The 14,048-nt window shown below is 39.8% G+C and overlaps 2 protein-coding genes across 2 annotated transcripts; one reads left to right on the forward strand and one right to left on the reverse strand.

Moving 5' to 3' along the window:
• Positions 1 to 1,009: 1,009 nt before the first annotated feature.
• Positions 1,010 to 2,861, reverse strand: LOC140926633 (uncharacterized). The gene has a single exon (XM_073376353.1). It carries the CDS (start codon positions 2,435 to 2,437, stop codon positions 1,829 to 1,831), a length of 609 nt encoding a protein of 202 aa, XP_073232454.1. The 5' UTR covers positions 2,438 to 2,861; the 3' UTR covers positions 1,010 to 1,828.
• Positions 2,862 to 10,473: 7,612 nt separating this feature from the next.
• LOC140926634 (transmembrane protein 45B-like) lies at positions 10,474 to 11,355 on the forward strand. Its single transcript, XM_073376354.1, has one exon. It carries the CDS (start codon positions 10,489 to 10,491, stop codon positions 11,344 to 11,346), a length of 858 nt encoding a protein of 285 aa, XP_073232455.1. The 5' UTR covers positions 10,474 to 10,488; the 3' UTR covers positions 11,347 to 11,355.
• Positions 11,356 to 14,048: the final 2,693 nt, after the last annotated feature.

Below are 14,048 nucleotides of genomic sequence, written 5' to 3' on the forward strand. Positions count from 1 at the left end.
TTGTAAACACAACAATAAAATACTTTCACACGTTCAAAGCCTGAATCCAATATTAAAATTTTTAAAATTTGAATACTTCAAATACGGCACAAAGCTTGTTTAAGCCCTTTCCTTGTAACCAATTGGCCACAAAGGCACAACCTTTTCCACGAAAATCCTCTAACACTGCGTCCGCCATGATAGCTCGCCACGCCAAAGATTTTACATGAAATCGAGGGTGCAGTTCAAATTCCCCACCCCTAAAGCATGGGGATCAAATTCCCCACCCCCTGAAAGACTCTGATAATCAAATTCCCTCCTCCCCGGGACGGCAAAGGTGTCAAATGCCAGGGGTATGTCCGGGGGGGGCATGTTGAAGCTTCGATTTGACCGATACATTATGATGTGGAAAATACAGCAGGCAATGCAAGACGATGCCATCCGGACCGCCAGAATTCATCCCGCCGTTCATCGCGGTAACCGGGATGAAGTGTTCATATGGCAAAATTTCTAGCCCGCTTAGCGAGATCTCGGTTGGAAAAACCGAGATCTCGGGAACCGAGCCAGCCCGCCCTCTCATATGAATACATCGAAAATTTTACACATAGAAACATTATAAAGATGTAGGTTTAGATAACAGAGCTTGGAGATCGAGCTTGAAATGTGACTGAAAGAAAACAAGGACCATTTAAGAACGATAATCTGCAAAATTCTGGTTGCTAAACGCAACAAACCTGATTGAAATGAAAGTTAAATGCTCACGTTATCGCCACAACGCCAAACAGACCAGCTCGAGTTTCACGTCGCGGACGGGAGCACGACGGCGTCAAAATGGCGGAAAAGACAATGAGGACGAGGCTGAAAAAGGACATGCACAAACAACACAACTAAAAAAAAAAAAAGCAAAACAAAAACAGAAATCCGGACTGGCTTATCAAAAGAATTAACGGCGATTCTACCTATCATATATAGCTGAATTTCCAACGCATTCTTATTGTATGTTGTTTATCAGTAGGGAGTAGTTTATCTTTGTATATCTAATATATTTATTTTTGTTGACGTTGCTATTTGTATTCCAGCACTACCATTTTACCACTTTCCTGATATTCATCACGACACAATTTTTACTTAATAATTATGTTTATTTACTGCATGGCAAGCTGTCTTTTCAATATTTACCCAAAACAATAACTTAGAGCGCGAGATCAAATTTCAATTTCATTATCTCCTCTAGCGAGTTTCGCGCATCTTTAAACATTAAGCTTCCTACAACTAAGATTATTTTAACTTAAGAATCTTCGTGCATAGATGAATAAAATACAAAGGCTATGAAATATTTTCAAAAAAACCACCTGCCTCTACACGCATTATTCACATCCATTTTCCTGTATAAAGCCTTCGTGGGGCCTCTTGACATCAAGGTAAATTGAAACAGAATTTGCATCTGTTTTGCCCCGAGTCATTTTCAATTCTCCCTATTTACAGCTAAATGTTTCAGCTCACAGTAAAAGAAAAAAAAAGTGGCTAACAAATTTTACTAATGAATCAGAGTTCAAGGAAATTTTTTGAAACCATTTCGATAGATGTCGTGCGGTGTGTTTATAATAATTATTGCTGAGTCTCGAAATCCAAGACAAATTCGTTCACGACAAAAATAATAACATATATATTTTGACCGCGAATGTATTGCGTCGACCAAATATGCATATTTTGTATATATACACAATCTGGCTGATAATCAAGGAGTGAGTTTTGAAAACAGCAAATGAATACGTATACCCTGTAGATAATAGTTAAAATAGAAAAAAAATTAGCAATGCACTAGGCCCAAAAGAAATGAGTGGATTTCTTAGAATCGCTTGTTCAAAACCCTTAAGAATTGTCTTTGGTAATGTGAATTGTCCGTGGAATCGCAAACAGCTTTTTTCCTTAGTTTATGACTCATGATAGATACGTTAGTTCTCTCTCCCAGTCCATATTTGCGGGGATGGTTTCCGCGCGATCCGTTATTTTGCGTTACGCGATCATCCGTGTCCTTCGTTAAGTCAGCAGTCGATTCCTCGTGCACAAGCCCTGCTTGCATTGCTCCACCAAAATAGATCAGCGGCTTCCCTTCTTTTTGATTTGCAGAGCCATTCACCGCATTCTTGCTGCCAGGTAAATGCCCAATACTGTTTCTTCGTAGTTTTTCTTTATCAAAATCACGATTTGTTTCTTTTTCGTCTTTGCTAAAAGCTCGCCTTGTCATGCGCTGTGATCCGAGGCTTTGGCTTGTTCTCGTCAAAGAACCATAGCTATCTTCGTTGAATGAACACTGAGCACCGTCTTCGGCTGACAGGTTATAACTATAGTGTAAAATGCGTGTCTCGACTCCGCTCACTTGGTTTGTCATCACAAGTGCGTTATAGGCACTTTCACCAAGTTTGGCGATGGCAGAGTCAGTTTTCAGTCGCTTCATTATCCCTGTGGTAACTCTACTTAACAATGCAATAGGCCAAAATTGATAATCGGTATTATATACTGCTGGTGACAAATCGATGACCACCACGAATTTAAAAAAAGGCCTGCGGAGTCAGACAAGTCCTTGTCAGCGATTGCATCTTTTATGCAGTCTTGTCGGGATGGGTTAAATTGAACTCGGCAAATACAGTGTTTTGTTTTAATAAGTCATTTCCTATGTAGACTTTCCGATAACACCTGCTGCTTCACATATTCATTTCGTTATAATTACCCGTTGGCTTTGAATAACATCTAGCACACTTTTTAGCTTTCTAAAGAGCGGAGCAACTATTGTTTGCTTATTTTAAAATTTTAAAATTTATATTTTTCTCTGATAATGACACAGGAAATGCGGACGTCCTATTGTTTTCTAACCTGACCGTTCGCAGGTCATTTCCGTCTCGATCACCACCTTTGTAGAATTAAAAGTCCGATATTTTTCCTTTTCTACGGATTTAATAATAAAAAAAAGGTTTGTTAACAGTTGACTGGTGGTTTAGATCCACTAGAATGCTACATTATTTTCTAACACGCAAGGAAATACCCATTTAAATGAAACTGATACTGATACTGGAATGCATGCGAAGCCTTTATTCTTGGCGAAGGAAAAAAATTTTGTTAGGCGCAGCAGAAGATAGTAGGATTCATGTCAATGAATGCAAGGATCTGTTCATGTTTTATAAAATTATGCAAAGCAAAATGAATTTGCCAAAACCTGGCTACTGAAAATATCTGAAAATCCTGAAACTCATTAGCCCTTGACCAAATTGACGCCAAATCTCGAGGTTTTTGGGTCTGACATTCCGAACAATCACAAGCTAAGTAAGAAGAGAGAAGAAATAGAGGGAACGAACAGATGGGAATTCGAAGAAGATCGAACAAGATGAGAAAAATAATTAGTGGTTGCACTCTAAGTTTTTATATTGGCCACTGCGGAGAAAGCTGATTGAGAGAGCGTTTGGGTACGCAGTACCATTTAAAAAAATGCAGTTAGACGACGATAAGCGAGCGTCCAAAGCGAGCTTGTCGCGGCCAAATGACCTTAAATGCAGTTTGGAGGGTAAGGAAAGGAGAGGAAGAGAAACCAAACGGGTCACACTTTTATAGTTTATAAAATGGTTACTTTTGTGGCAGCCGCCTTTTCATATACATACTACCAAGAGTTACTAGTTTTCCTTTTAACAGCCATAAAAAAGTTTACGTTTCCTCTTGGCATATCGCAGAAAGTTGACTCAGAGGCGGTGAGTCTGGTGGGAGCGGGGGGCGGGGGGGGGATTTCTTTGGTATTTGCCGCAATATTCTCAGAGCTCCTACCCAATTATAGTCTATTTTAAAGCCAATTATACACCAATCTTGGTCACTTTTGGGCAAATAAGTAATTTTCAGGATCCCAACTTAGTCACTTTCTTTTTTTTATGAATTGAACCATTTTTTTTTTTTGAATGAAAAACACTTTACTTTTCATCTACAGTACAAACATTCTGGTACGTTTGCTAACCGTAAATGTGAAGAACCGTCTTACCCCCAAAAATCCTTAAATGTGTGACCCCATTCTAGTAACTCTATTGAAAATGCAACCCCATTATAGTCAATCCAGTCGTGAAAATGCCACCCCATCCAGCGGCACATCCCCATTAGGCTCTTATAAGGAAGTACCCCGCCCCACCAGGGAGGAGCTACTCCCCCTATATTAGTTTGCAGGGAACCAAAGACTAGGGTTTTTATCTTGTTTGGTCCGAGATTGGGTAAGGTTTTGTCCTTTCTGTTTCTGGAACTAGGGTCTGGAATTTGGCATTTATTTGTAACAACATGAATTTTTATCGTCTCTTGAGAACAGCGCTTCAGGTCTGACATATATTTAGGGGGGGGGAGGGAATACATATTTTGGTCCAAACAGTGGTAGGGAAATTACATATTTTTGTCTGTAATAGGATACAGAAAATCACATGTATATTTTCCACTAAAAAAGGGTCATGAAGGAGAAGGAAGTGTGCCACACACTCCCAACAGAATTGACCTAAATTAGAGAAACCCCCGGAATTAACCAAGAGCCTGTCAGTGGCTGAAATAGCTTAGGAAAGCTGCGAATGCTCGATTTGCATCCAAGGCGGCACAATGTTCTTGTCCATTCAAATAAAAGCATTTTCCTCACTTCCACAGCATTTGTTTCTCCGCTAAAGTGGGACTGACATTTACGTCCCAACTTGTAGACAGGTTGTGGATGTACCCTTTTCAAAATCCTCCTGACCTTTGGAGCAGTCCTCACAATATCATCTTTGAAATGCATTGAAAGTCGTTTACTTTACAAGTGCTAACGTCCTTAGATGTTTGACTTCAGCAGTGATAATGGAGTTACTTTACTTTTGATTTGTTTATTTTGTTGAAAGCTTTTCGTTCAGTATAAGCGGAAAAAGTCAAATTTTAACACACTTCTAAAAATGAATACAAACCTGCTTGTTTTGTTTTAAAATTACTTTCATGGAAATGTCAATATACATGGCGATGGTTTTGGAAAATATAGCATTTTCCATCTTTAAAAGCAAATAACTTAAAAAAGACGAAAAGAGAGAAAAACAAACAAACGAAAAACTGACGCGGGGTAGTTGCGTTACCTGCCGTGGTTCTAAGTGGAGGGCTTTGCCCAATACACCTAGCCAGTGTACTCGAAAACTTGAGAGAATTTTCGTGATATTGCCCCTTTGAACACACGATGAATAAGCCACCAACGCAGAGGTTCCTAGGGCTTTGTCACATGTTCCTTTTTCTTACGTGTCCACGTGGGGAGCAAATGATAAATCCTCTATGTGCTCTTTTTAGCAGAGACTGGGCTCCCACTGGTATTCTAAAAAAACATTAAGCAAAATAGTTATTGGAGGGGAGGGGGAGGGGAAAGATTGGAAGAGCGAAATGACTTTCTTTTCCCCCTTCCCATGGTCCCCTACGGGGTGTTTTTCTTCCTCTCACCAGCTCCTAGTGGAACAAAGAGGCTTCTACTCTGCCTAGGAGAGAATAGTTTATGTCCACGGCTGTTCGGATAAATAAAACATCTCTCTCCTCCGCAGAGGCTTCCGCTGGGTATCCCCCCCCCCCTAAAAAAACATAGCAATAATCGAAATGCAGCAAGCGCCCGTAAGTGCGCGGGGGACCACCGTCTCCTTGCGACACAAAGACTCCTCTGCGGAGGAGAGAGATACAGCAGTGAACTTGGGAAGGAGCGTTGAGGTTTTGCACCCTGAATACCCAACCCTGTACCCAGAGTTCCCTCCTTGTCGTCCCTGGAGAGGGGCCTGGGAAGGAGGTCGTCAAAGACCGGGGAGAAACATGCAACTTGCTAACTGAATGACAGTTAGCTCGCTGATAAACAAAGTTGGCTTTGAACAACAACAGAGAAGATATAAATTCATTCTTCAACATGTAAGTAATTGCAAAAAGAGAGAAAGCAGTTTTTGGGCGATTTTTCCGTTTCCTACCACCCCTCTCTTGCGTCCTGTTTTGTTTTTATATAACGTTTTCTATGATCATTAAATCATGGTGAAACGGCGATTTCTGGGTGTGATTTTAACTTAAAGTTATCGTCCCATTTTATTGCACGATTTACCACTCTTGATGCAGCAGTTTCAGCGGTTTCAGTTTTTTTTATCAGCGATTAAAAAAAAAAATAAAATAAAAAATAGAAACAGTTTTTCATCAGCTCAGTTAAAAAATCCGCCGAAGAACTTGTTAAAGCTAAACTCCGTGCAAACGGAGAAAACATTGTTGGATGTTACATGTTGCGTCCATTTGCACACCCTCTTGCATGTTGTTGAGCGTTCTTGGGAGTTGCTGCGCAAAGTTGAAACCGGTCAAACTTTGGGCAACAATGTTGGGAGTTGTTGGGTCTGTTTGCACGTGGCTTAAGAAAGGTTGGCACTTTATGGTCCAAGAACTGGTACAAATCCTTCTAAATTTGATTTGGGTCTAAACGTTTAGACCCACGTCAAGGACCAAGCCAAATTTAGAAGGATTTGTATGGAATCATCAGAGGATAACGGGGCTAATATCTCAGAGACAATTTGCCCGAAATGCTAATTTTTGGCAAGAAGGCGTCTTGGACGTTGGTCTTTCAGGATATCTTGACAAATCTCATAATTTTAGATTTTTTTATGACGTCACACTTTAGTACTCTATTACATTGACGCCACTAAGTCACTATGAGAAACCCTTGGACGTTTTTCATTGGCCAGCTGTCCAAGAAACCTGCCAAACGCACTAGTATCATGTGATTAAACTTGTAAGGTCCGTAACAGCCCAGAAACCACACACGATGATTTTTCTATTGTCAATTACCTACTACAATATGAAATAATTTTTGCGGCCCGCATTTATGACTCAAGTCTTTCGACAATATAAAAACTAAAAACTGAAAGGACAAAATCTTCACATTTCAACCTCTCTTCCCCTGCGAGAAAACGTTTGTCGAATCAGGAGCTGATTACCGCTTCTGGTCGAATATTAAAAAAAGGATGCAGGAACTCGCTGCGCCCGCGTGCTTAATGAACGTTTTGTGACATCACAATTTATAACCATTAGATTCGGTGAAATTTTTGTATTGATATTTGGCGAAGAGATATGCCAATTATTTGTGTCATACTCACGATTCCTCCATTGCGGGATTTACCCCGCTTCGAACGAGAAAAACTGGGTATAAATGATCCGTAAGTATTTCATGCAAAAAAAATTAGTATCTGGTGATCTATCTATCTACATTTTTTTTTGTTTTTAATTGTTTGCTTGTTTTTTCGCGATTACAGGGTGCACAAAGCTCAAGATTCTCTTATAAACCCATCTCAAAGCTTAGATCGATTTAGGGGACTGGTGAATCTTGCTCTTGTTTTTCTGGTAAGTGAAAATTGCATCATGTGTGTGGAAAGGAAACAACATTCGGGAAATAAATAAAGGACGGCGAAGGGAAAAAGACGGCAAACCTTGTGTGACAAACGTGATAATACCTTTGTTTGAAAAAATTTTCCGCCAAACTTTACCTTCTTTTAAATGGACCTTTTTGCAAAAGACTTTGTAAAAAAGTTCTCTATTAGTTTCCAAGCGCCTAAATTCGTTTACTCTCTTTGTTTAAAATTGAGAATGCGACAAGCATCGCTTCCCTTTACTGTAATGAAAGTATTCCCCTTATCATAAAATATTCGTTTATTTTTTTTCCTTTACCTCTACTTTTCATTTTCATTTTTTTTCCCTTTCGCTTTGCTTTTTTTAACCTAACTATGATTAATACATTTATCGAATAATTTTATTATAATATTAATTGTAACTCTACCTGCATACCGTAAATGACCCGGCTAATAAACGCCTGGGGGTCTATTTAATTTTGTGGGTCCAAGTATGGGCGTTTAATAGATAAGAGGCGTTTATTCTCATTACTGCAACAATCTCAACAAAACTAACATGCTTTCAGTGAAAATACCAAAAGAGTTAACAAATAGCGGAATATCCACTCCAGCATCTGATACGTCTAGTATAGGCCGTCTAGCGATCCATATCGCCCTTTGAAATCCCAACATTGATGTGAGAATCCTCGAGCTGTGAGAATCCAGCTGACTGCTATTGTGTTGCCATCGTTAGTCTACCCTTACTTTAAACTTGACATCCAACACGATGAAATACGACAAGCCTTGTTAATCGAGAAAGAAACTGAATGAATAGAATGATTTCGCTCCTGTTTGCTAATTCCTAGTATTTTGGACTACTTCTTATAGGGGTCGTCTATTAGACAGGGGGCGTGTATTAGAGAGAAGCGTCTATTAAAATTTCAACAGCGTAGAGGGGGGCGTTTATTAGATAAGAGGCGTTTATTTGGAAGTGGGCGTTTATTAGGTTATTTACGGTTACTTATATTTCTTTGTAATAAATAATCGAGGGAGCCTATTCCTTACAAGCCCGGTGGTTTCCCTTGGGCTTCCTCGCCATTAGCTGTTAACATTCAGACATTTCTTTTTTGTATAATTTAAGGCAAAACAATAAACTTTAAACAGAAAACAGTATTGCTGAGTGACGATCACGACAAAACTCGCAAGTAATAGCCCTGACAGGTTTGTTCCTGTTTGTTGCACAAATTAACGCTCTTCTTTCTGCCATCCTGTTGTACAAGTTCACTAAAATCAAGAAAAGACGGATGAAGGATAAGGGACTATGCTGGGGCATCGAGAGCGGCCATATAACTATCCTTTGTTTTTCGTTAAGGAAACAGTCTTTTCAAGATTTTCAATGCAGTCTTTTCGTATCGTTGAATGGTGGACTCTATGCGCAGAACTTCGCGTCTCCTCTCCCCAGTCTCGCCCTTTCTTTTTACTCACTCGCTCCACGACTTTTGTTTGACTGCTTCCGTTAGCTTAACCTTCGAAGAAAGAGCGGTTGTTTTGCAGTCTAACCTATTAGACTCGATAATCACCACGAACTGGCAATATAAACTGCATAGATAATGAATAAGTCATCCCATATACATTTACACGTAATTAACACTGTGCTGGACGGTTAAACACAATATTTTAACACAATACTCCTAAGCTAGGATATCTCTTAGACAAGGCCTCAGAATAAATTCAAAAAATATTTTCCGGCAGCTTTATGTAATATATCACTAGAGCATCGTGCTATCTCTGCTTTCTTTACTTATAAATTCAAGTCAATATTTATTTACCGTGAACGCTTTATTCCCAGCTGCACTGTTTCAATACAAAGTAGCATTCAAAATGGAGAATGATATTAGCTGTGCTGAGCTCACGGACAGTGTTTTTTTGTTTTTCTGTAGGCTTTTCTTTTCTTTTTTTTTTTCTTCAGCGGGTTGCGTTTTTTAATGCAAATATAATGCTGCGTTTAATGATCCAATCCCATTGCTCAGCGACTTCTCATTTATTTAAGCTTGATGAGTAGCCATGGGAAAGTTTCCACAAAGACAGGACGCTCTTCTGACAAAGATTAGATGTTAGTATGAGATATACTGGAGGCAGTTTTTATCACCCATAAAGGACTATCAGAGGGATCCGGTACCGTCGCCAGAAAAAAAGACACAATATTCATGTACATGTTGTAATTCAATTTTATCCTTGGCTCAAACTTTATTTACCTTTGTTTCAGGGTTTGTAATGTATTATAATAATTTAAAAACAAAAAGAAATAAAATTTAGACCAAGGATAAAATTAAACCACAACATATGAAATGGAATTTTAGAGTCTAACGCAATTTTTTCCTTTTTTTTTTTTTTTTTGCAATTCGCGAATTGAAACAACCGCTGTGCTATTATATTTAAGGCCGACACACACGAGGGGTTTTGCTCCCGGAGCATGCTCCAGGGGCACGCTCCGGGAGTAAAGCTCCTCCGTGTGTACCAACGATTTCATGGGTATACTTCATCCTCGGGAGCAGAATTTCCACCCCGCAAAATGCTCCACGATATTTAACCGGTTAAATACTTGGGAGCAAGCTCCCGGGGCAAATAACGCTCCCTCGTGTGTACTGACACGTGCGAAATGATCCTGGAGCATGCTCCGGGAGCAAAACCCCTCGTGTGTGTCGGCGACCCCACGCCTACCTCATTTTGAATAACATACAGCCCGCAGGGCGAACATGACAATATTGCATGTTTACACCTCTTATTAAAATACGTGTTAACACACGGCAGGGCATTGTGTCAACGCATAGTTAATAGAGGGAATGGTTATGAAACCCGACAAAGTTCTTTGTTGTATGTTTTTGTTCTCTTTATTGGCCTTGACCCTGCACAAAACATAATAGTTGTTTACTCCGTACTGAGGAACTAACCAATAGAAACGTGCTGGTTACGTAATTCATGCATAACGTATGAACGCAAAACAAAAGATTGTGCAGGGTCGTGGACCTTCTAACATAAATCTTGGCATCTTTGTTTGCTCCTTTGATGTTTGCCGGGCTTCATAACCAGTCACCTCCATTAAGGTCAACGTGGCAAGTGTTGTAGGAAAAACTTTGTTTAAACGACAATGGGATCCTTACAAGGTCATCTTGTTCCCGGATCAATGTTCATAATTTTATCCGTGTGGTGGTTTATCGGTGAAGTCTTGCAGGACCGCTTAGGAAATGGCATCGCTGCTCGAGCAAAAACTGAACCTGGGAAACGTCAGTCAAAATTGATCCATCCGTTATGGTATTCATGTCCCGGGCATAGGAAACTTTCAAAATTTCCCGTGGAGCCTGTAATAAAAGTTGTTCTCGCCATCCTTGGTGTAATAGCCGAGCTTCCAGCCTCCAAAGCAACAACCTTATTTGACGAGAAGGGAGAATTTGTACCCAGTCATGTGGATAATTATGCGCACACCGCTATGTACTCCTTCTTTGGTCTGACTGGCGTCGTTGACCTTGTAATGGTGTACAAATTACTGCCTCTTCCACCAAAGTTTGACTACCTGGTCTTCTCGATGGCCTTTTGGATGGAAGGACTTTTGTTTTTCTTCCATCTGCACGGACGAGACGAGCTCAATGTTCGCCTGCACACAATACTCTACATTCTTATTTTCGTGTCAGGTGCTGTATTTTTCTTGGCGGCTATTTCTGATCAATTCTTCCAAATTACCGGTTTCTTAAAAGCTTATTTGTTAAGCTTACAAGGCAGTTGGTTTTTCCAAATTGGATTTGTCCTTTTTGGGCCGAATCCATGGAAGAATTTTCCTTCTAATGTAGAGTTTGTTGGGATCGCGTTTGCTCTTCATGCCATAATTCTACTTGTGATGCACCTGAGTGGACACATAATTTGCTACCAATGCTTTGTAAAACAGAAAAAGAGCAATGAAATACTTCTGGAAGAAATGTACGAAGAAGCACTGATGTTGGAAGAACCTTAGATAAATGGAAAAAAAAAAAGTGGGGACAGAAAGATTCCGCTCTTAAACGGACACTTGAGAAAAACGGCAGAATCAGTGAGATGAATGAACCAAATTGCGGATATTTTTAATATCAACGAGAATACTAATAGTAAGAGATATAACCTAAGAAACGCAGATTTTGTCTTACCTCGGTTTAAAGCTGTTAATTATGGAAGACATTCTCTCAGATTTCTCGGACCACAATTGTGGTCAAAATTAAGCAAGGAGGAGAGAAATATTGGAACTTTGGCAACTTTTAGGGCAATGATACGTAAGAATGATGTAACATTATTCCTTGAAGGATGTGGGAGTGAATGCCGCTTATGCTTAGATTAACAGGGCGTAGGCATATTTACTCATTCATTTTAGCGTCCGAGCTCATATATGCATTTAGTTTTTATATTGTAAATTAGAACTTAGCTTCAGAGTGTTAAAGAGTACTTAGCTTGAATAGTGTTAATTTCCTGCTTTTTTATATGTTTTATAGTATTTGTATAGGTGATAGCATGATTTGTAGTGATATTTGGCATAAATACCACGAGTGATATTTCGAAATTGTTATACGTAATTTCACGAGCCTTTAGGTGAGTGAAATTTGAGACGATTTTGAAAGATCACGAGTGGTATTTATGCAAAATATCACGTACAAATCATGCTATTATTTGTTTATACTACTACCCGCAAAAGGTTTGTCACATGTAGGTATTTCAAATTAAGCTGAAATACCACTGCTCTAAGCCAAACAAATTGCAGAAATTTCTCATGTAGTAGTACATTAGTTTCTTGTAATGATGTAATTTAGTTTTAAAGGTGTCCCCAATTAGTGCCAATAGGCACTAGAACGATTAGACACTTTAATAAAGGTTATGTATGTATGTATGTAGATGGAGACTGACGAGGATAAAAAACAAAAACAAAAAAAACAAACAAACAGACAAACAAACAAAAACTTGATCAGTGCCAACTCGAATGCCAACCAGTTGTAGTACAGAGCTGTATCAGTTCTGCTTTGGCTAATTACAGTCAAAGCCCGCTTTACAGACACCCCATTATTACGGACAGTTTGCTTTGTCCTTGGAGAAAGAGAGCCCTTATATTTTCTCTAAATTCAACCCGCAAAAGGACACCCCGTTAAAACGGACACTTTCTATGGCCCCCTCGGAGTCCGTATTAACGGGGACTGACTGTATGCCAATTGGTGTCTTTAACAGCTGAGACTCTTTTTCTTCAGAGTTAGTGGCGTCACAAGAAGCTCTTGGACGGCGAGACGCGAAACCCTAACCCTCACCCAAACTGCTGAGTTATGTCGCCCGATCGCCCGAAATTTAAGCGAGGAGTGTATGTGGTGTATCTCGTTGATGAAACGAAACAAGCGCGCTAAAGATGTTGGGATGTTGTTGAACATGCTAAATTTTGGGGCGACATAACTCTCAGCATTTTGGGCTACTTACCTTAAAATCTCAGGCGACATAAGTCTGGTTTCGGGCGATGTAACTTCGGGAAATATGACTTTCGGGCGACTTGACCGTAAAAAGACCCGGGGCACGTTCGGAGAAACGAGTTTTCTCTTGCGCAGGACTTACTTATGTGCTCGTCCTTCGATTTCTAAGCCTTTCGCGAGCTTAATATTGGGCTTTGACTTTTAAAAAAACTACGAAACATTACTCGCAACCTAGATCATGCGGGCGGGTAGTTTGAACTTGATAGGGCGGGGGAGGGGGATGTCTGATGTTTTTCGTTTATTTCCGCTCTTCTCTTAAATACCGTAACAACATTTCCTTCAATTGAAGAAAGACTCAATTGTTTTGGAGTCGTTAGTTCAATGAAGTTTGGAGAATCTTTGCATGATTATTCGAATGTAGTTCATGTATAAAAATAAGAGGGGGGGGGGGTGGTTAAAAATTTGGAAAATTGGAAAATGTTGGATTTAAAAATTGTAATATGAAGTGAATAATTAGTAGACAAATACTTGATAGTCCACCACCACAACAACAGGGGCGGATCTAGGGGGAGGGTGCAGGGGGTGCGCACCCCCCCCCCCCCGAGATGACCTGCGGTTTTCTAATACAACTGGCATTCTGCAAAAAAAAAAAACTATGTGGTTTATTGGTGTTGAAGTAGAGCAAGAGACGAGTGCACCCCCTCCTAATAAAAATCCTTGATCCGCCCCTGAACAAGGTGCCTCTAAGTCCCTAAGCCCCTTCGTGGATTAGCTGGTAAATGTATATACCTTTTCTACCCTCATTTATTTCCTTCCCAAATCAACATTTCCTTCCCCCCCCCCTAAAAATTCTTAAAAATGCAGAGGCTACATTTCCCCGCCCTTTGGGGGTGGTAGGGGATGACTGTAAACTGAATTAAAAGAGGCAAGAGGGGGGTTGAGAGGTTGGAATAGGGGATAAAATCATTCAACTGGTGTAGACATAGATGAGCAGTATCGAAACTTACACAGAAATTAACATAATAATGTAATATGTAAAGTTAACAAACCATGTGAAGGTATATGTATAGTATATGAATATACATTTATGGTAAGCAAGATAAAAAAAGCAAATTAATGTCAGTGCACAGGCAGACCACCCTTTGTTTGTGTGGTCCTTGTTGTTATTGAAATCTGAGAACCAATTTTTTTTTTTCTTACTTTATAGAAGAATTACTGGTGAGCCAGAGGCGGAGGAGGA

Source organism: Porites lutea, chromosome 2 (genome assembly GCF_958299795.1).
Source record: "Porites lutea chromosome 2, jaPorLute2.1, whole genome shotgun sequence".
Taxonomy (NCBI): domain Eukaryota; kingdom Metazoa; phylum Cnidaria; class Anthozoa; order Scleractinia; family Poritidae; genus Porites; species Porites lutea.